General features: G+C 42.7%; 1 protein-coding gene across 2 annotated transcripts in view; it reads right to left on the bottom strand.

Moving 5' to 3' along the window:
• Nucleotides 1-11,550: 11,550 nt before the first annotated feature.
• The window catches only part of GPR143 (G protein-coupled receptor 143), a 120,573-nt gene continuing 109,416 nt past the window's right edge, over nt 11,551-22,707 (bottom strand). For both annotated transcript variants that reach the window (XM_073616358.1, XM_073616357.1), the window contains exon 9: nt 11,551-11,977. In XM_073616358.1, coding sequence (XP_073472459.1) covers nt 11,862-11,977 — 116 coding nt within the window. In that variant the 3' untranslated portion in view covers nt 11,551-11,861. The remainder of the gene's footprint in view (nt 11,978-22,707) is intronic.

Raw genomic sequence — 22,707 nt, 5'->3', positions numbered from 1 at the left:
AGGCCAAGATCATGGCGAAAGTGGTCAAAAGTCTGAATTTCGGGGTACGACGATCGAAAGATCAGCTCAGGAAGCGGTGGTCGGACCTGAAATTAAGAGAGCCCGAGCAGTACAGAAAGATCCGGAGAGTGCTGCAAAAAAGTAAGTAGTTGTGCTGTGTTCCTATTCTTTTTGTCTTTATTACGTTCATGCTGCTCCATGTGCTTTTCTTAAGTGTTGTACAGTTTAAAATGGCAACTTTCATGTTCATGGGCCCATTATTCGTTCGTATCAAACATTTTTCTTTTGGCCTATAAAACACCATTGTTTAGGCCATATGCATTTGCCCACATTTTTTAGGGCCTACTTGTATGAAAAATATTTGGTTGTGTAGATGGGTTTGTGACTAGAATGAAATGCAAACTAGATTCTGTGTAAGGAGAGGACACTCAACAGCAGTTTTCACATCTGGACGCTGGAGCACTAGTGTGGGACACCAGAACACCCTTTTTATTAGGGGGCCCACACAGGTGCTCCAGTGTATACTATAGGGGGGGTCTCCATCTGTGAAGCTTGTACAAGACAGGTAAAGTCTTGAAGCTTGACAACGGACAATAAAAATGCTACATCTTGGAACTCTGCTAAAATAGACAATTGTACCCCACTTCCAAGCAATGTTTCATCTTTATATTTTGGCCATCAAATATCTGTGTGCTAATTATACCATTTTTGTTTTACATCGGGGAGAAAAGACTCGGAGGACACCCCTCATCCGAGGAGACCACAGACCCCCACCTCGGGAAGAAGGGAAAATACCCCCAACCCAAGAAGAGCAGGAGGAGGAAGAAGACGTGGTGGAAATTGGCACCACAACAGGTGAGTGTCTGCGACCACAGACTCAGGTAAGAGATGGATGCCGGCATATTTATAGTACCTGTGTTTTTTTTGGTTTTCTCTCTTTTTAGGTGATCGTGATGTTGTGGACCCAGGGCATTTCACCTCTGAAAGTGCACAGATCCTGATTGGGGAGATCATGCGGTGTAATTTAGCTTTGGAAAACATCAAGAAAAACATCAATGATGTTATTCAAAAAAATAATAACATCATTGATGTTTTGGGGAGAGTTTAAAACCCCTCCAAATCCCTTTGTTTTTTTGTACGCTATAATGTTAAAAATGTTTTAGCGATTTTTAGAAAAGCCAAATTTTGAGGATGCACACAGTGTGCCAACATGTGCTATCTGTCATCACGGGAGATCAATGGATGCGTTTTGGGGGTGCAACCCCTTCCTCAATAATAACCTAGCTGAGAGGAAGGGGTTGCTCCCCCAAAACACGTCCCTTGATCCCCCGTGATGGCAGCTAGCACATGCTGACATTCGTAAATTGATGTGCATCTTTAAAATTTGGCTTTTCCTGGGGTGACTTCACCCCATCTGAACGCAATATCAAACACAGTTCCTAAATACTCATGTCTGATATTGCCTTCAAGTTTTACCATATGTGAGCTTTGTAAGTTCAAGATTTGTGTCTTTCTTGTTGGTTTTACACATGCCTGTTTTATCTTAAATGGACATTTCTATTTTTGATAATGCCACCCCAAAAATTGTTATACAACAAACATGTTGGTTTGTTTTAAAAACCTTTTTTGAATGCACATGTGATTGTGCAGGTATTAAAAAGATTGTTAATCAAGAATGTGTGGATTATTGTCTCAACGCTACAACACTTTTGTGGTGATGTAATTGCTGTTTTCTGGGACAATGGGGGTTATTTCCTAAGGGCAAATCCTCTTTGCACTACAAGTGCAGTTTCAGTGCAGTTTCAGGTGCACTTGTAGTGCAAAGTGTCTTTGCCTTTAGTAAATAACACCCAACAGTGCTTTGTATAAGGTTATACAATCACGCCATTTTCTGGACTCACCACATTTCTGTCAGGGTCAGCTAAAACAAACACAAGCAGTAAATGTCACCAAAGATTTGCGTTTTTTTTTTTTATTGGATCAAGGTTTCACAAATTGTCTGGCATATTGATGGCCCCCCTACCCGCAAAGAACTCAAGCTATCTTAACTGAACATCACGGGCACTCAGGGAAGGCAAGCCAGGACGGCCACTTTCAAGCGCCGTCAGGGTTGTTTCATTTATCATTCCGCCCTCAGGCCCAACTGAGCTAGAATAGTTGGCAGAATGTTGACGTAAAAAATTATGTAGAACACAGCACGCCAGGATTATATGATTCAGTTTATACTCCGCCATATGGATGGGTGTAAGCAATAGGCGGAACCGGCTGGCCATGATTCCAAATGTGTTCTCCACCACTCTTCTGGCTCTGGCCAGCCGGTAATTAAAAACCCTCTGTTCCGGGGTGAGGGTCCTGATCGGGAATGGCCACGTAAGATGGTCCCCCAGCGCAAATGCTTCATCCGCAACGAAGGCGAATGGGAGTCCTTCCACATTCTCTTCTGGAGGTGGCAAGTCCAAGCTGCCATTCTGGAGACGCCTGTGAAACTCGGTCTGGGCAATGACTCCACCATCGGACATCCAGCCATTCTTCCCCACGTCCACATACAGGAACTCATAATTAGCCGACACCACCTCCAACATCACAATACTATTGAACCCCTTGTAATTATAATAGTATGACCCCGAGTTGGGTGGTGGGACGATGTGGACGTGTTTCCCATCAATTGCCCCTCCGCAGTTAGGAAAGTCCCACCGCTGGGCAAAGTGGGAGGCCACAGTCTGCCATTCCTGTGGCGTGGAAGGAAACTGTTGAGGAAAACAAAAAAAAATTTGTATTTTTGCACATAAACATGGAAAGCAGATTAGACACAAACATTCTTGGCCAACATCCAGATAACATTTATTAAGGTGAATTTTACAACACCAAAGTATAAGGTACACCTATCATATTCCCCCCCCCCCCCTCCATGGGCCATTTCTAACATTATAGGGGGGGAATCTTGGACAGGTAACCCTCTTTACTTCATTGAGAGATGAATGTCTAAATAATGGGTATTACTTGGAAAAGCCACTCCTTAGTTACACTATTGGCAGCCCACTGGACAGGTAAGAAGTGTCATAATACAAAGCTGACTTAGCAGTTGGGGGGGAGGGTTCAAAATGATTTGGGGACACCACCAAAACAAGCCTCTGGCACTCTGCCTGAATTTAAAGCACAAATTACATTTCTAAACATTTTAGGGGTGTTTGGGGTAAAGCACTACCATGGAGCTGATAAAATACATTGTTAAGTGACTACATGAGGTGAATATAGGGCCAGGAGAGCATGCTGGGGAGGTAAGTGAAGGCAAATATGTATGAAGGACAAAAAAAACCCATAAAATTCCAGCATGCATGAGGAGAAAGGGGACATTCACAGCATATTACAATCATGGTAATTATGTAATGAGGAAAGAAATACAATATATTAGCAAACATTCAATACAATAAAATGTGATATCAAAGGATAAAAATCTTACCTTCATATACTCCTTCTGCAGGACCTGGATGATGGCAGAACAGGTCTCTGGGATAATGATCCCCAGAGCCTGGGAGGAGATGCCTGTTGAGAACTTCAAGTCCTGCAGGCTTCTCCCTGTCGCCAAGTACCGCAGGGTAGCGACGAGCCTCTGCTCCAGAGTGATGGCTTGCCTCATGCAGGTATCCTGCCTGATATAGGGGGTCAGCGAAGCCAACAAATGGTGAAATACGGTGTCCGTCATCCTGAGAAAGTTCCTGAAATCATCAGGATTATTCTCACGGATCTCACGGAGCAAAGGCATATGAGAGAACTGGTCACGCTGAAGCAACCAATTCTTGGTCCATGAACTCCTCCCCACCCTGTTCATGGACTGGACTTGTGTCAAGGTCAGGACCCCAACACCAAGTCCCCGCACAGCACGAACTCTACGAGGAGTACGTATACGCAACATGGCTAGAAAATGGTCGGCTGCTCAGAACGAAGTAACAGAACGCAGAACAGCAAGGCCTGTGAAGAGCGACCTGAAAAACAGCAACGAGCGGACAAGATCGCACAGAAAACTCCAATACGAACTGACTGCACGCACTGAAGAGCAGATACAAACCCACAAGCACAAACTGAACCGCAGAAAACGATCTGAAAGCCACGAGTCTGAAAAAGCGTGAATCGTCTCCCACCAAACTTTTACTAACACAAGATTAGCAAAAGGAGCCCAAAGGGTGCCGCGCTTGGTTCTGAACTGCCCTTTTCTAGTCTCATCGTACGTGGTTGACCTTACCGCGTTGTTGGCGATCGGAAATTCTGACAACTTTGTGCGACCGTGTGTACGCAAAACAAGTTTGAGCCAACATCCGTCGGAAAAAATCCTAGGATTTTGTTGTCGGAATGTCCGATCAATGTCCGGCCATGTGTACGGGGCATTATACCGCAAGCAGGCTCTCTCCCCCAGCCTAAGATGGGAATCTACAAGCTGCTGGGGAAAGCCCCGGCGATTAGGTCGCACGGTGCCACATGCTCCAATTTGATGATCAAAAAGGTGACTAAAAAGTGGCACGCTCGTGTAATAATTGTCCACATATAAATGATACCCCTTTCCGAATAAGGGTGACACCAATTCCCACACAATCTTGCCAGCGCTTCCTATGCAGTCAGGGCAGTTTGTCGGCTCTACGTGACTATCTTTGTCCTCGTAAACCATAAAACTACATGTATAGCCTGTACAGAGCTTATACATCTTGACCCCGTATCTGGCACGCTTGCTGGGAAGGTACTGTTTGAATGATAAGCGGCCAGAAAACTTAATCAGGGACTCATCAACGCAGACAACTTTATGGGGAGTAAACAAGTCTGCAAAACGTTGGTTGAAGTGGTTTACAAGGGGCCAAATTTTGTAGAGCCGATCGTATTCAGGGTCTCCACGAGGACGACAGAGTTCATTGTTGTTGAAGTGCATGAACCGCAAGATCTGCTCGTATCGTGCCCTGGTCATGGAGGCAGAGAACAAGGGCATATGGTGAATTGGGTCAGTGGACCAATATGACCGCAACTCACTCTTTTTTAGTTATGCCCATGTTGAGGGAAAGGCCCAGAAAGATCTTAAATTCGGAGACAGTAATTGGTCTCCAATCTCTGGCAAGGGAGGGCTGGGGAATAGTGGCGATGTGTTGACCAGCGTATAAATTGCTTTGGTCCACAATAGATCTATAGAGATCTTCGGTGAAAAACAGTGAATAAAAATCCAGTGGCGTAAAATCAACTGTTTCCACCTGAATTCCGGGTTGGCCAGTGAATGGGGGAAGTACGGGTGCTGCAGAAGTGGTGGGCTCCCAATTCGGATTGGCAAATGCAGCAGGAAGGGCACTATGGGCTCGACGGGCCTGTCTTTGTCTTCTTGGTGGTAGCGGGACACTAGTAGTGCTAGCCACCTCATCAGCTTGAACTGCACTTATGGGACTCGCCACATCATCAAGTGATACTGCAGTGCTGGTTTGACTACAGCCAGGATGTACTAGGCCGCTGGTGCTTGCCAGTTCACCAGAAGGATGAGCGGCACTAGTATTGTCTCTCTGCTCCACAGGAGAGCCCTGCGGTTCTTGCACCTCAACAATGGCAGAAGAATGGGGTCGGGTACGCCCGACCTTGGCAGGGACCACAACTCCGTCGTCAGAGCTATCTGTCAGGGTGCCGCTGCTGTCTACAGGATCATATTCTGAGCCTGAATCTGACAGATGGGTGACTTCCTCTTCACTCTCATCTGTCATGCTCAGAATCGTGTAGGCCTCTTCACTAGTATACCTTTGATTGGACATTATGGCCTCTAAATTTACTGGTACACTAGTGAGACTCACAGGAAAAAAGAGCACCTGACTGTCAGCGACTGCTTCAAACGCTACCAAAAAAACTGTTAGCGTTCGCTGGGATCAGGCCTGACTCTGTGAATGCTGGTGTTGGGGGGGTACCCTAAAGCTACCTGGGCCTACCACTAACAGCCCTAATGCTGATTAGTGTCAGAAATGACACCAGTACAGTGATCAGTGAAAAATCTGACAACTGCACTGGGTGACACTGTGACAGGGAATGAAGGGGTTAACTCGGAGGGCGATGGGGGGTGATCGGAGGGGTGACAAGTGTACCTATGGGTACTGGTGTTAGTGTAGTGTTTGTGCAACTTACTGTGAGACATTCTCTCTCCTCTCTCTGGAACAAAAAGGATTCCACGAGGGGAGATGACATCACTTCCCCTACCTGTGTTTACACTTACAGGCAGGGAAGGATTTAATTTGCCAGAATCGATCAGCAGGTCCAGGCCATAAATCATTGGCCTGGACCTGAGGATTGATTGGTTCTGAAATGAATCTTGCGAGTGTGGCGGGGTGCGAGTGTGGCGGGGGTGTGCAGGCGCGCCCCCCTGGCGGCGAGAGCACGCCCCATACAAGTACCAGATTTCGTGCAGCGGTGCCATTGCGCCGCAGTAAATGTGTGTGACACAGTCAGCAAGTGGTTAAGGGACCAGGAAATACATTTTTTTGGGGGGTTGACAAACACTTTAATAATGCCCAGTATCACAAATTAAACATTCAAAAACAAGTTATAAATATAAATAGATGATATTTCAAAAAAATCCTAGTAACAAGTGGCTTACTCATTTAGCTTTTAACAGTAAAATATCCTTAGGTTTGGTTTTTTGGAAAGTGATTTGTTAAATAGATCTTGGAACTGAGCATTACATTTTTACAAACACAGACCAGATGAATATAATAGAACAATTGGCTGTCCTACAAAAAGACAAAACTTCTTGCCAAATTTACAGGAAAAAATGGAAATATATTGTGCTGTTAGTTCCTTGTTCCAAAACAACAAAACTGTGTGTGGTACATAATCTTCCAAATAATATACCAAATAAGTGAAAGGTGTATGTGAATTTTATGGTTCAACAAAGTGCTTAATGTAGACAAAACAGAACCTAGCATGGCCAAATAATCTAAAAGCAGCACTACAGTGGGGAATAAGTGACTCCTGCCTCCATTTTCATAGAGGTTTCAACACTGTGCACCAGTACATGCGTTATGACTTCTGTTTTAAATGTGATTAAAATGTATAGTACAAATTCATTGATCCAGTTGGAATTCTTGGTCTATTGTCCAAGGCTGACACAGAGGTGCCTACCCTCCTTTATAGAATTTTACATAAATGCAAAACCTGTGTGCAGTGGCAAAAGAATATGGGTTTCATTTGTCGATGTTGCTAGACCTTTGCTTCAGGAGGGTCTGTAGGTCCCCCTATAACACACTTAATTGGTTGTTTTGACATCATTACTACCTGTGATTACTTTGGGGGCCTCTACATAGCAGTAATTTAACTTCTTGGAAGTGAAATCAGACTTTCTAATAAAATGCACACAGAGTGACTCCACGTCCCTTGTGCCAAACCCGTGGCCCTTTGGCACTTTTTGACAGTCCTCGAGGCCCTGCAGAAACTCATATGTGTGTTCCCTATTTCGCTGATATAGCAGTGATCTCTAGTCTCATGTAATGTCTATGTCTCAAAGCATTTTACCCAGTCTGTAACATCTCTTATAGCATTTCCACAATCTCTGACCATCTCTTGCACCATGCCCATAGTCTTTAACCATCTCCTGTTGTGTGTCTGGTGTCTGTGACACTGAATATTATGTGCGACCCTTTGGCAGTGTCGGGCTGCATTTAAGGATTTACTTATGAAGAATGTTGACCACTACTGCTCCATGCGATGCCCCATGCGCAATGCCCCAGTTGAAGTACTTTCGTACAAAACATGTCGGGTACATAGCCTGCTCTAAACTTTGCATACCACGCTTTTTTACTTTTTCTGTGATCATTATTTAAATACATTTTTTAATAATGGATTGATCTGCACTATGTGGAGGCCTTCTTTTTTCCATATGATCTATGCTGCTCATCTGAAGTACTACATATACCAGGAACATCATCCTTGAGACTCGAGTGTTTATGCTACTTCCGGCCTGATGTACACGGATGCACGCCAGTCCATTTGAAGGAGTCCGAGTTGGAGAGTGAGTTCTTGAACATCATCCATGCTTGTTTGCTGGCATGTGGGTCCACAGCTTCGGGTAAGAGTACCCACCCCTTTCCTCTGGTGTTAGAGGCACGTTCTCGGGTGTAGTGTGCGAACATCACCCTGTTTTTTATCCAGTTTCATTGCTTTTTTCCATGCAATTCTTAATTTCAGCATCACGTTTATGGGATTGAACATGATATGATGAGCTTTATTTTCATCTGAGTGACTTTTATGTCACTATTTTGGACTATGTTCTTTATATAGAGGGTATCATTTATGAGATATTTTGTGGCCATTATAGGTCTATATATTTTATTTTGAGTATTACATTAGGTCTCACTGCCTACATACTGGTAGGATTACTCCTTGAATATATATGCAATTAGCACTGCACGTATGGTTGTGTCACCATTTTTAATGTTTTTTTTCAATATTATTATTTTATTCTCAATTCACTTATTGACTGTATATGTACTTGGCACTTTTACCTAAGCTTTTCATAGTTTGGTTCACATCCCTGGATAACATTCCAGGGTCTATATATACAACCATGTTTTTGGAGGACAAGGTCAAATGTACACAAAGGTTCTGTCACATAGGTTCAGATAGAGGGCATAGCATCATAGCTGTGAATGCATGGAGTATTCATGGAGCTGGTATACATATAAAATAATGCAGTTTATTATAAAAGTACTTTAAAACCCAATGTCATGATCAAGGGGTCAGGCTCAGAGACCAGTTGCTATAGCCGTGGGAAGCATACACAGGAACCAGAAGGATAGGAACACAGGCAGGTTACCCTGGCAGATGATGCAGGCTCATCTGAGGTGCAGAGTCTAAATACTAACCAGTGTTCACCAGAGCTCCTGATGGTGTGTGTTAGCACCAGGTAGCTGTCCTCCGGATCATCTCACCAGGAAGTGAGCAGGCCGGGATCCAGTAGCAGATTAAGCAGGTAAGGATCAAACAGAAGCATAGTCGGTAAACAAGCAAAAGGTCAATAATGAGTATTTGCTGGTTGGGATCAGGCAGAGGCGTAGTTGAGGAACAAGCTGAGGGTCGATAACGACTGATAGCAATTATGGATGGCAGCAGGGAAGACAGGAGCGAGATACTAAATGAGAAAGCACAATAATCTGACAAACAGGAAGTGCAGAGACATGGCTTAAATCAGGAAGTTCATGGGAGGAGCATAGAGTTCAGATACAAGACAAACGAGATTCAAGACAGGACCATTCAATGAATGGTCCAGAGTGCTGTCCAGCATTCCAGGTAGCTCAGCAGGAAGAGACGTCGCCCAACACAGTAGAGGTTCCAGGTTTAAACCTAGGTCCTGACACCCAAAGCTATACTTCCTAAAGTTCAACTCTGGACTCTGCAAAAAAAATTAGATCAGGCTGCAATACCCACACTTTCAACCTAAAGCTTTTCCTCACAAGATGTCTTCAGTCTTTTACATACGTTGAATGATGTTCCCTGTCAGAATAATCTCCCACTCAATTGTGGCTGCATAGACCACTGGTTCTCAACCCAAGTGAGACAAGAAACACTGCACAGTTATGCATCACTGCCACCTTCTTCTGACACTGTTCACCTCTGCATTCCTTACCACCCTCTTCCAGTACTGCTCACCTCAGCATCCCCGCCACATTTTACCACTGTTCAGCTCTGCATCGCCTGCCATCCTTTTTCATAAAGGTCACTTCTGTATCACCTACTACCCTCTTCCAAAACTGCTCACCTCTGGATCACTGACCCTCTTCTTCCAACACTGCTCACCTCTGCATCCCCAACCACTCTCTTCCAGCCCTGCTTCCCTCTGCACCCACTGCCACCCTCTTCCAACCCTGCTCACCTCTGCACCCACTGCCACCCTCTTCCAACCCTGCTCACCTCTGCAACTCACAGTGACTGGAATTTTTCTCTTAGAAATATGTTTGTTTGAAAATTTGCCCTCACTGCTTGTTCTGATAACAACTCTAAAATTTTCAATCACTTTATGTCTTGATGATTATAGTCATTGGGACAAATAAAGAGGGTAAATATATTCAGTGGGGACACAGAAAACAATAGAAATTGACAAGTTTTTCAATCCTTCCCTACTCTATGCAAAACTTGGTCTTTAGTTATACTTTTATTCCTGTGATCATCAGCTCCATCTAGTGGCTAAAATTTGGTATATTTTTGATTTTGAGGTATTTTCAATTACTATACCGCATTTTGCCCACCAGATGGAACGGACAATATTATATCTAAGAATTTGACTGACTGCTGCTGAATTTACTAAAAACCTTTATGCATTTCAAAACAAGAACCATGTTGGATACTCTAGGGTCTATTTATAAAACATTTGTTTTGATGAATGTCACACACACTTGTGCACACTCAATGAATTTTGGCAGATTTCTTTAATAGATTAATTCCTAAATTGTCAGTTCCATCTAGTGGCCAAAATGTGGTATAATTTTAAATCTGAAGTATTTCTGAAAACTATGCCATATTAAGTAAAGGTTCTTATTAAATTCAGCAGCAGTCAATCAAATTCTGGTTTTATTCAAGTGCAGCTCTGAAAATGTGATGTCATTTTAGTCCCATTTATAATGCCACCATCTCTTTTTACAGTTATTTTAGAAACATACACGTTTTGTGTGCAGATTTGCAATTAGTACTGTAGTGAAGCTGCATACGCAACATCGTCACTCAGTTACAGAAGTTTATGTAATGCTGTTCATGTACAGTAGAATTATCTGACAGCATTCATAAAAAGTGTCAGAAAGAAAAGTCTACATAATTAACATTCTGATTCCAACTATCATTATTTAAGAGCAGAATGTCATATGAGAAAAATAGACTGTTTTTTGTTAGCATCGCAGATACATTTTTTTTTTCTACCTTATTTACAAGACCCATTGGAAAAAATGTTTTCATTGTAAGCTCTCATGAGCAAAGAGCTTCCTTACCCACTTGTTTTTAAATTGTGCCGTAACTTGTTTTGTCTCCCTTTATTCTTGCAAAGTGCTGCAAAAACAGTTGGTGCTATATAAATCCTGTATAATAATAATCCCACAGTTATATTGAGTGAAAAACCTAGAAAATGAGAGAGAGAAAAAGCCCCACCCTCACCCTCCCATATGACAGAGTTTAGTCTTTTGTGAGCTGCAGGCAGAGAGTTTAGTGTTTGATCTTATACAAACAGAAGTGTTGCCATTCTGCCTGTGCTGTATGTTACATTATCAAAACTATGCCACTCTATACACTGTGCTAAATGTGACATACTCCAGGCCGCCCCACTGTGCTGGACATTACATACTCCAAACTTCCCCTTTCTGTAAGATGTGCAGTAGATAACATACTTCACACTGCTCCACTGTGCTGTACATTATAAATGCCATACCAATAATCATCACAGTATGTTTATATAGGTGTTATTTGTGCCATAAGTTATTGATACCGCTAGAAATTCTGAATTGAACCTTGTTCACTGAATGAGAACTTTTGCTAATATCATAAAAGGGAAATCAATGCATCAACTACTATAAACATCACATGTGTTTATTAGCTGGATGAGGATGAGACAGCCATGCTCACAAGTCTGCCACATATCACAGAGTCAAGAGTTATATTTTTTAGGCCTATTTATAACACAAATTAAGTAAATGAGCATCCCCAATATTGTATGAACATAATCTGACTTTTAATATGCCTTTCGGTGCAATCCAGTAGATTCTTTGGAGATTTGCATACCTCCACTGTCTTGATAGTTAGGGTGGTCACACAGGATATACTTTGTGCAATAGGCATAAAACGTGTGATCTGCACCTGAGAAGAGCCTAGTTTCATAATCATTTGACCAGCTTTTGTTTTTCAACGTTTTCCGTTGATTCGTCATCAGCTTCAATATCATCTAAGTGTGGAAGTTCACTGGATATGTGGATTTCAATAGTGCTAGCTTCAGAACCTAGCAAAACAAAAGAAAATTGACTCATATGCAGTGTCTTCTATTAATATGCATAATACATGTTATCATCAGGTTTAAAAACTCTGTTGAAATACAGATGGAAAGTCAACATATTTTTTATAATTACTATGAATTATTATTTGAGGTTTTCTGTATATTTTATCACAATATACTTATAACAAACTCAGTTAGCAACATTTGTGTATCTGGGCACAATGATATCATCAATGGTGATGCCCCTTGGCCTTGTGGATAAAAACAAAACCTTCTTTTTAAACATGACATTTTTATTATAGAAAATAATATAAGAGACATACAAAATAAAACAAAAAATGCAGAATAAAACAGTTTGCATTACAAATGTGAATTAAATGTTGTTACAAAGATTTAGGAAATTATAAGCAGAATGTAAAATTGGTAGTTGTACCAATTGGAGGAGTTGTATCTGTTATTGGATGATAGCAATTGATTTGAGAAAGAGGGTGATTGCACACCCTACAATGTATCAGTTGTGTAAAAGCTTTTAGGAATATTAAATATCCTAAATCTGCTCTAACTGGCCCAGATCCCATATTGTATGTTCATTTTTTTCTAGAAGAGGAGAGAACCCTGCTTCCTTCAAAGTATTGGTTTTGGTTGATTTCATCCTCACAGATTTGGATTCCATTATTTGGGAATGTTCATTTCACAGCTAGGATTATATTATGTTTACTTTATTTTGAATGAGAAATTTGGTAAATATTTGCTAATGTACATTACAACGCTAAATAGGGTGTGTCCACATTGTTAACTGGCATTGCTTCTACTCATATATTTTAACCAGTACATAAGCACCATCAGTGCAAAGTTAAAGAGGTTGTAAAGTCACATAACACAATTACTTGTATCCTCTCTGTTTTAGCAAGATATAAAGTGCAGTGTGTGTGTGTCTTTTAAATTATAATCCTAAATACTGTAGCTTTTTGCACAGCTCCTCTGTGCAATCACCTGATCTCCCTCTGCTCTCCTTCCTCAATCTAAGAACAGCAGCAGGAGTTCATGTGACCGCAGAGAGAAGCTGTGCAAAAAGGCATTTATGATTAGAATTTAAAAAACTGACATACTGTAATGAATATCTTGCTAAAACCGAGAGGATACAAGTAATTGTGTTATATATTACATCGGAACAGAGGCAGGAGGAGAGGGGTGGAGAGGAGATCGGCTCTCACACACAGACTAGAAAATGACAGCCAGGAAGGGAGGGGGAGAAAGGGTGAGAGGAGAGACTGTGTACATACTGCGAGATGACAGAGGCACATAAACTGACCACGGTATCATGGATCAGCAGCCATGATTACCGTGGTCAGCACACACAGGGGGACATAGGAACAGGAAGGATCAACCAGGTATCTTAGATCAAAGAATTGGACAAATGACACTGCAACAGCTCTATGCTACTGATCATGCTTTAAAGGAAGAGGAGAATTTGTTTTAGGGTTACAGCCACTTTGAAGAAGTTTCACAAAAACTACAAAATCCTTGTTGAATTCCACAGGGGCCCAAGTGTGTGTAGCACTTGTCCTGTTCTTATCAGTGCTGCAGTTGCAGGGTTATGGCCCATACACATGATCCAAATATCGTATGAAAACTGTCGTCCGAGGAAGAATCGTACAATTTTTGGATCGTGTGTACACTATTTTCGAGAGCCGATCACGACAGTTCATCCGATATTATTCAATCGGACAAGCACGAAAATTTTCCTCTTACAATACCAGATCGTACGATTTTCATTTAGTCAGTATAGTTGTGGTCCGAAAATACAATACAAATACATTACAACACATGACATCACTTACGATTTTTTTTTCTGTCGTACGTGAATTTTTGTGTCTTTATTTACCTATTCAACTTCTACTTGTGACTATTAAGTGAAAAAGGTCGTACGATCTGTCGTACGATATCCGGATCGTGTGTACAGGCCATTAGCGTGATCAACAGCATGCCCCCCACCCCACCACAGATTCCCCAGGTTGCTCAGAAGGAGATTTACTAGCAGCACTCATCTCTGGCAGCAGGCGCATGTTGGAGATCAGCGCTGTCATACAGCACATCAGGGAGAGGGGTCAGCTTGAATCACAACACAATCGAATATAAGTGTAAAGGATTAGTCAGTGCTGCTAGTGTTTTATGATCAATCCGCCAACTGCTAGTAAAAATTTACTTTGAGGGACTTGCTCAGTGATACTGAATGTGCAGTTTGCATAGATGCACCTCTGGAAAGATTCTCATGCAGACCATTCTGCAACATTCTTGCTGTTCATTCTGCTAAGATAATGGTAACAGGCGAGGTTATCATTTTTAATTATAAGAGCATTATCCCTTTTATATGTTGCTGACAGAGGTAATCCAGTTTGTTGCCCCATAGTAAGTAATATCCATTTTACTATTACATTTTTGTAAAGTGAAACTCTGAGAAAGGGAGGGGTGGCTACAGTGCTGTGGCTTGCCCTAGGAAAACCCATAAATTGAGCTTCAGCTTGGGGCAGAGCTGACAGCCAGCAGAAACAGAATTTTATTTTATGTTATTCCACAGTATTGCCATGAATCAGAATGGACCAAGTGCTACAAGGATTATTATGTTGTGGTGATGCTTCTTCTTTAATTAATAATCCACAGTTGTCTATATAACTGGGCACTATGTCAGATACACTTAGCAGTTCTGTACTTTAATTTTGTTTTTAATGAAATTGTGATTGTAATAACCAATGGCAGAAGAAGGAGCCTCAAGAAAAAGTGTAGCAAGTGGCTCAGCACATCCTCAGTTGGCTAAATGTTTTTTGGCGCCAAGACCTCTTTGTTCTAAGATTTTGGCTCCAGTGTGTTGTTCATTGGTGCCGATAGGTCAGATACTCATTAAAATTAGATTAGCCCTTTTAGGGGTTAAGCATCAATATAAATTGCTTGCTACTATATGATTGAGCAACTAGTCACCAACATGCTTTTCAATAAGGTAATTGCCAGTAAGTGGTTAAATTATTTAGTGATAAAAATTGCCCATGTAGCTTAGCCCTTAGTGTTGCCACATGTTCCAGGTTTGGGCTAAGCATATGTGGGTCAAGTGTAAGGGTTAGGTTTAGTTTTTTTTTTTTTAACTTACTGGTTAGGTTAATATCTGAGTGTTAGGTGTTAGGATTGAGTAAAAGTAAAAGTCCTGCCGCAAAATAGCCATCACAAGATAACTGCTACTACCTTTATTAGGCAGAAAAGGTCATGGCTAGATTTATCTCTGAGCACCCCAGAAGCCATAAAACACAGCTTACTCTGATATGCAAATGACAACAAGGTGCCATGGTCTAGAGCCTGACCCTGTCTTTTGCTCCAAACGCAACACTATAAAACAACAAAAAGAGGGTTCACCAGCATTGTGCACTACCTTAATACACTGTTTATTATTGAATGAAAATAGGTAATATGCTCACAAACGAATTGAGCCAAGATGCATATAAATATACAAAAAACAAAATTCACCAAATCAAAAACACTTAGCCTATAACGTGGGAAGTGTCCTTAGGTATCCAGTATGGCTTAAACAGATCCAGTTGTGAGGAAGGGGGGCCACCTCTGGAAATGTGTAAGCCATGCTGGACATCTAAGGACACTTCCCACATTATAGACTGGGGGGTTTATTTACTAAAGGCAAATCCACTTTACACTACAAGTGCACTTGGAAGTGCAGTCGCTATAGATCTGAGGGGGACATGCAAGGAAAATAAAAAACAGCATTTTTGCTGGTACATGATTGGATGATAAAATCAGCAGAGCTTCCCCGCATTTCACATCTTTCCCTCAGTTCTACAGCGACTGCACTTCCAAGTGTACTTGCAGTGCAAAGTGGATTTGCCTTTAGTAAATCAACCCCTAAGTGTTGTTAATCTGTCAATATTTGCTTCTTGTTTATTTATATGAGTATATTACTTATTTTTATTCATTAATAAAACAGTGTATTAAAGGGGTTGTTAACCCACTTTCATTTACACTATCCGTTCTGTATCCTAATACAGTGCCCCCTTGTCTCTGTAGTTCATTAAAAAAATACCTCCTTCTCCGTATCTCACGGTGGCTCCCGGCGCTCATGTAACCAGCTGTGTGTCCTTTCTGCCCATCTTGCAGAAGCAGCGGGTGGGGCCGAGGTTTCCCCGCTGATGTCAGCGGGATGCGAGGAGGAGAGGAGACACAGCCGGTCACGTTATCGCCGGGAGCTGCCGTGAGATACGGGGAAGGGGGTATTTTTTTTAATGAAACACAGAGATGGGGGCACTGTATTAGGATACAGAACGGATAGCGTAAAAAAATATTGGTTATTCCTGCAGCAGGAGGGGGATAGGGTGGCACTGTCACTAGTTGACATGCAAAGAGGTGAAGGGGGGGGGCAGAGGAGACAGACACAAAAGAGCAGGCTGCGGATGACGGAGGCATGCAAACAGACCACGGTATAAGGGGCTAAGCAGCCATGATTATCGTGGTCTCTTTGCAGAGGGGAGGGTATAGCCAGGCAGGATAAGCCAGGTATTACAGGTGTTACAGGGGGCCAAATTACACAGCACAAGCACTGTGCTGTGTAACATGCTTTAAGGGAACAGAATCTGTGGGGGGTTTTTTTAGGGTTAACAAACGCTTTAAGGTAATGTGCAAGGCTGGTGCACCCTCTTTTTGTTGTTTTGTAGTGTTGCATACAGTGCCTTGCAAAAGTATTCACCCCCATTAGCATTTTTCATGTTTTGTTGCCTCACAACCTGGAAATAACATGCATTGTTTGAGGATTTGCATCATTTAACTACCTCAATACAGGGCACTTATACCCCCTTCCTGCCTAAGCCATTTCTCAGCTTTCAGTGCTGTCACATTTTGATTACGCGGTCATGCTACACTGTAACCATGTGAAATTTTTATCATTTTCTTCACACAAATATAGCTTTCTTTTGGGGGTATTTAATCACTCCTGGGTTTTTTATTTTTTTCCTAAAAAAAAAAAGACCAACAATTTTGAAAAAAAAAAAGTTTTTCTTAGTTTCTGTCAGTAAATTTTGTAAATAAGTAATTTTTCTCCTTCACTGATGGGCGCTGATGAGGCAGCACTGATGGGCACTGATAGACTGCACTGATGGACCCTGATGAGGTGGCACTTATGGGCACCGATGAAGCGGCACATATGGGCACTGATTAGGTGGCACTGATGAGAAGGCATGAATATGCCGTACTTATGGGCACTGATACGTGGCACTGATAGGCGGCACTGATGGGTGGCACTGGTGGGCACTGGGCACAGATAGGCGGCACTGGTGGGCACATATAAGCGACATGGATAGGTGGCACGGATAGGCGGCACTGATGGGTGGCATTGATGGGCAGCAGTGATGAGCATTGATGGGCAGCACTGATAGCCACTGATTGCTGGCACTTGTGGGCACTGATTGCTGGCAATTGTGGGCACAGATTGGTGCCAATTGTGGGCACTGGTTGGCACTGGTGGGCACTTAATTTTGATCAGTGCCCTGATTACATCCCTAGATGTCCTCTGTGAGGAGATGCCACTTATCGGCTCTCCTCTCCTCATACTCTGTCAGGGTGAGGCGAGGAGCGCCGATTACCGGCATCTCCGTGTTTACATGCCAATCACATGGTTAAAGAGCCGCGGCTGTGGCTCTTTACACAGATTGAGGTCGCGCCATATCCTAGCAACACGGCGCAGCCGCGATCACCGGGATGCGTGCCCCCGGGCGCGCGAGAGCGGTCGTTTTGGGAGGCCCTCATATGAAGTCCACCCAGAACGAGAGCTGCACTGCCCAGCTGTCATTTGACGGTGGGCGGGCAGCAAGTGGTTAATTCACAGAACATACCCACAAATTTGAAGATTTTTTTTATTGTGAAGGAAACAAATAGAACAAAATAACAGAAAAATTCATAACTATTCACCCCCCTAAAGTCAATACTTTGTAGAGCCACCTTTTGTGGCTATCACAGCTCCAAGTCGCTTTGAATAAGTCTCTATGAGCTTGCCACATCTTACCACTGGGATTTAAGCCCATTCCTCCTTGCAAAACTGTTCCAGTTCCTTCAAGTTGGATGGTTTGTACTTGTGAAAAGCAATCTTTAAGTCTGACCACCAGGGGCATTGCTAGGTCTACAAAAGATCTGGGGCTAGAGCCCATAGCAGCGTAGTAAAGAAAGTCATACGCTTGGGCAGGCATACACATGTATATACAGTAATATACACGTGTGTGTATATATATCCCCAGAGATCCCCCCACTTACATCAGGGTCCCCAGAGAGCCCCCTTACATCAGGGTCCCCAGAGAGTCCCCCCTTACATCAGGGTCCCCAGAGAGCCTCCTCCTTGCATCAGAGTCCTCAGAGAGCCTCCCCCTTTCATCAGGGTACCCAGAGGGCCCCCCATTTACATCAGGGTTCCCAGAGAGCCCCCCTTACATTAGGGTCCCCAGAGAGCCTCCCCCTTAAATCTGGGTCCTTAGAGAGCCTCTGCCTTAAAATCAAGGTCCCCAGAGAGCCTCTCCCTTGCATCAGGGTTCCCAGAGAGCCCCCCATTTACATAAGGGTCCCCAGAGAGGCCGCCCCTCCCCTTTGGGGGCACCGGCAGAGACTCTGGGCTATTGGCCCCATATTCGGGGCTATAGCCCTAAAAGTCACCCACTAGCGACGCCCCTGCTGACCACAGATTTTCTATTGGATTGAGATCTGGGCTTTGACTAGGCCATTCCAACACATTTACATGTTTCCCCTTAAACCACTCAAGTGTTGCTTTAGCAGCGTGTTTGGGGTCATTGTCCTGCTGGAAGGTGAACCTCCATCCTAGCCTCAAATCACACACATAGTGGTACAGGTTTTGTTCAAGAATATCCCTGTATTTAGCACCATCCATTTTTCCCTCAACTCTGACCAGTTTCCAAGGCCTGACTGCTGAACAACATGGGATGGTGTTCTTTGGGTGATGTGATGTGTTGTGTTTGTGCCAGATATAGCATTTTCTTTGATGGCCAAAAAGTTCAATTTTAGTCTCATCAGACCAGAGCACCTTCCTCCATACATTTTGGGAGTCTCCCACATGGCTTTTTGCAAACTCAAAACGTGCCATTTAGTTTTTTTGCTGAAAGTAATGGCTTTCTTCTGGCCACTCTGCCATAAAGCCCAACTCTATGGAGCATACGGCTTATTATCTTCCTATGTACAGATACTCCACTCTCTGCTGTGGAACTATGCAGCTCCTCCAGGGTTATCTTAGGTCTCTGTGCTGCCTCTCTGATTAATGCCCTCCTTGCCCGGTCCATAAATTTTGGCGTGTGGCCATCTCTTGGCAGGTTTTCTGTTGTGCCATGTTCTTTCCATTTGGTTATGATAGATTTGATGGTGCTCCTAGGGATCATCAAATATTTGGATATTTTTTTATAACCCAACCCTGACTTTTACTTCTCAACAACATTGTCCCTTACTTGTTTGGAGAGTTCCTTGGTCTTCATGGCAGTGTTTGGTTAGTGGTGCCTCTTGCTTGGGTGTTGCAGCCTCTGGGGCCTTTCAAAAAGGTGTGTATAGGTAATTACAGATCATGTGACACTTCGATTGCACACAGGTGGACAACATTTCACTATGTGACTTCTGAAGGTAATTGGTTGCACCAGAGCTTTTTATGGGCTTCATAACAAAGGGGGTGAATACATACGCACATGCAAATTATCAGTTTTTAATTTCTGAAAAATAGTTTTATGTATATATTTTTCTAATTTTACTTCGCCAACTTAGACTATTGTGTTCTCATCCATCACATATAATTCAAATTAAAAAAACATTGAACCAAAGGCTGTAATGTAACAAAATAGGTAAAAAGCCAAGGGGGTGAATACTTTTGCTAGGCACTGTATGTAAGAACACCCACAGTTCTAAGAGAGTAGCAAGGCTGGCAGCACTAGAGATGAGATGATAACTTATCAGGTCTCAAGCACCACAGTTAAGCACAGGAGGCTTTGTTTGCAGTTCACCATTTGCCCCTAATGGTCAATGAAATAAATATTAGGTGGTTATGTATTCCCTCTATTTATTCCATATATGTATTAACTTGTGTATACCTATAATTAGCTAGACTCATAGCTCTGATAATGTTACTGGTGATAGTACAATGACATTAGGTTAGCTATGCAAATAAACACACTGCTTAATAAAACAACGTCTTATTTATTTCCCAAGAAAATAGGAACGCTAACATAAAAACACTAAAGGAAAATATTACAGAGCATATAACAAAAAAAATCAATGATACTTTACGTAAGGTTGTCCTCTAGATATTGTCTTGTCAGCTGGGCTCAGAATGACAAGATAGAGCCATAAGGTAAGAGAGGAAGTTTTTCCTTCGGTCAGCACTTTTAAACTCCATTCATACACCGCCCACCCAACCCCATTGCCAGCCCATCTAGGATTCTGACAAATCGTTAAGAGGCAGTCCTTCTTAATATATTATTTTTCTGTCCGTCCTCTAGGCAGCCTGCTATATTGTACTCTAGGAGCAGCATTCGTCCATGAATCACCGCTATGTGACCTGGGTCATCTTCAGTGACAGCTGGCCTATTTATCTTCTGTAGCTCAACTCATCAATCATCTTGGCAGCAGTTGTTCTCTTTGACGCTGGTTTGCAGATATGTTAATCAAGCATTTCAATCCTATCACACCAGGTGGTCGGGAACCAAGCTCTACCCCCTGCCAGGAGCATGATTCAACACCCTGCTGGGTCAACTTTCAACTTCCAACTTAGGCCACCTGGCTGTATCAACCAGAAAGCAAAACTCCAGAAATATGATATTAAACCATGTTGCCTTCCAACAAATACCGCTTTACGCCTAAAGGGCGCATATCACCCTTCTACTGTCCTATGGAACAGTTCATGGCATACAAAGGACATCATGGTCATGCCTCCAACAGAGGGAAATATCAACCTGCATCCAGCTTCCATCCTCACTGATCACATGTGGGTAATTTAGGCTCAGATGCAAAAAGGTAGAATCCCCAGTCAGTAAGCTCATTGATGCCACCAAATATACAGACCGAGTCTGCACTTCTGTATATGGGATCAATGAGGAAGCATAACACCTTTCATAATCCAAACTAGCACAGCCCATCCAGGCATTCGACTATAACTTTGAATTAGTATAAGCGATGTGTTTGGGCAAAATCTTACTGAGCTGTTATGCCAACGCATAAGGCCACTGCCCCTCATACAGACAGTGTACAATCAGCTTGATGTTATTTGATAATTCCGCCCGCCTCTGTGCACGCCAGCGCCCATGACATATTTTTGCCCTGTACCATCACACTCTCTACCAACCTCTCAACATGGTGGACAAAATCTTGAGCCACTTAAACCTGGGTATTTATGTGACTTTGTTGAATGTTATTAAGGATCTCAACAATCTCTCTCTGAGTAACAAAGCCCCGCTAACTGTCTGAAGCTATGGCTGAGAGTTTGTTCCACAGGATACCGATGTCCACTTCAATAATAATCAGAAAATGAAAACTCCAAAAATATTATATCAAACCATGTTGCCTTCCAACAGTCAGTGAAGCCACTCACTCACAGTTTTGACTCTCAACCACAGGACTTGGGTCAGAAAATGTATACAAACTTGCCAAGCTGGATGGGGGGGGGGGGGGCAGGCGTGGTAACTTAAATTGCTTTTTTTCTAACTTCAGATATGCTTTGTTGAACCTGAAAGTGCATATTTATGAGTGTAAATTACAGCAGGCAGAGTTGCTGAAAAGATACTATTATTACACAGCTGTTTCAGAGTAAAATTTGACTGTTTCAAAAGCTTGGTCGATGAAAAACAGTTCCACTTAGCAGAAATGTCTTTTTAATTACACTGCAATATTTTAGTTTAGAAATTTTGAATATTAAAAATGTTGTAACAAATGTCTAGCTTAAAATTTCACTTAACTTAGCGAATAAATTAATTAAAGCGGGGGTCCACCCACACCGCCAAAAAAAAAAAATATTAAAAGCCAGCAGATACAAATACTGCAGCTGCTGACTTTTAATACATGGCCACTTACCTGTCCCAGGGTCCAGCGATGTCGGCAGGCGACGCCGAGAACCCGCTCGGTTCTCGGCAGCTGCCGCCGCCATACTAAGTGAGGGAATCAGGAAGTGAAGCGTTGCGGCTTCACTTCCCGGTTCCCTACTGCGCATGCGCGAGTCGCGCTACACATCCCAAGTGGTCCCCGCTCTCTCCTGGGAGCTGTGTGTTTCCCAGGAGCGCGGTGGGGACGGGAAGAGGCGTAGACTCCCATGGGAGTCTATGCCGGAAGTGGGAGCAAATACCTGTCTTAGACAGGTATCTGCACCCCCCTCCCCCCAAAGGTGCCAAATGTGACACCGGAGGGGGGGAGGGTTCCGAAAAGTGGAAGTTCCATTTTTGTGTGGAACTCCGCTTTAAGTTACATGAAAATTTAACTTTGCAAAGAATACCCATTATTGTGAAAAGCATATTTTTGAAAAAAACAGGGTTTTTGCTTGGACATGATTGGATGATTGAAGTGAGCACAGCTTTGCTTCATACGCTAAGGTAATTAAGTATTTCACCATGAAAAGTGATCTTACTCTATTCCTTATTAAATCAATACCCGTGTATCTGGGCTTTTCTGTAACTAGGCAAAAACAATGAAATGTCACTGAAATTGTTATTTCTATTCAG

The sequence above is a fragment of the Aquarana catesbeiana genome, linkage group LG02 (assembly GCF_042186555.1).
Source record: "Aquarana catesbeiana isolate 2022-GZ linkage group LG02, ASM4218655v1, whole genome shotgun sequence".
NCBI classification, from domain to species: domain Eukaryota; kingdom Metazoa; phylum Chordata; class Amphibia; order Anura; family Ranidae; genus Aquarana; species Aquarana catesbeiana.
Note: the sequence above shows the minus strand (reverse complement) of the source record. Positions and strands in the feature narration are given on the sequence as shown.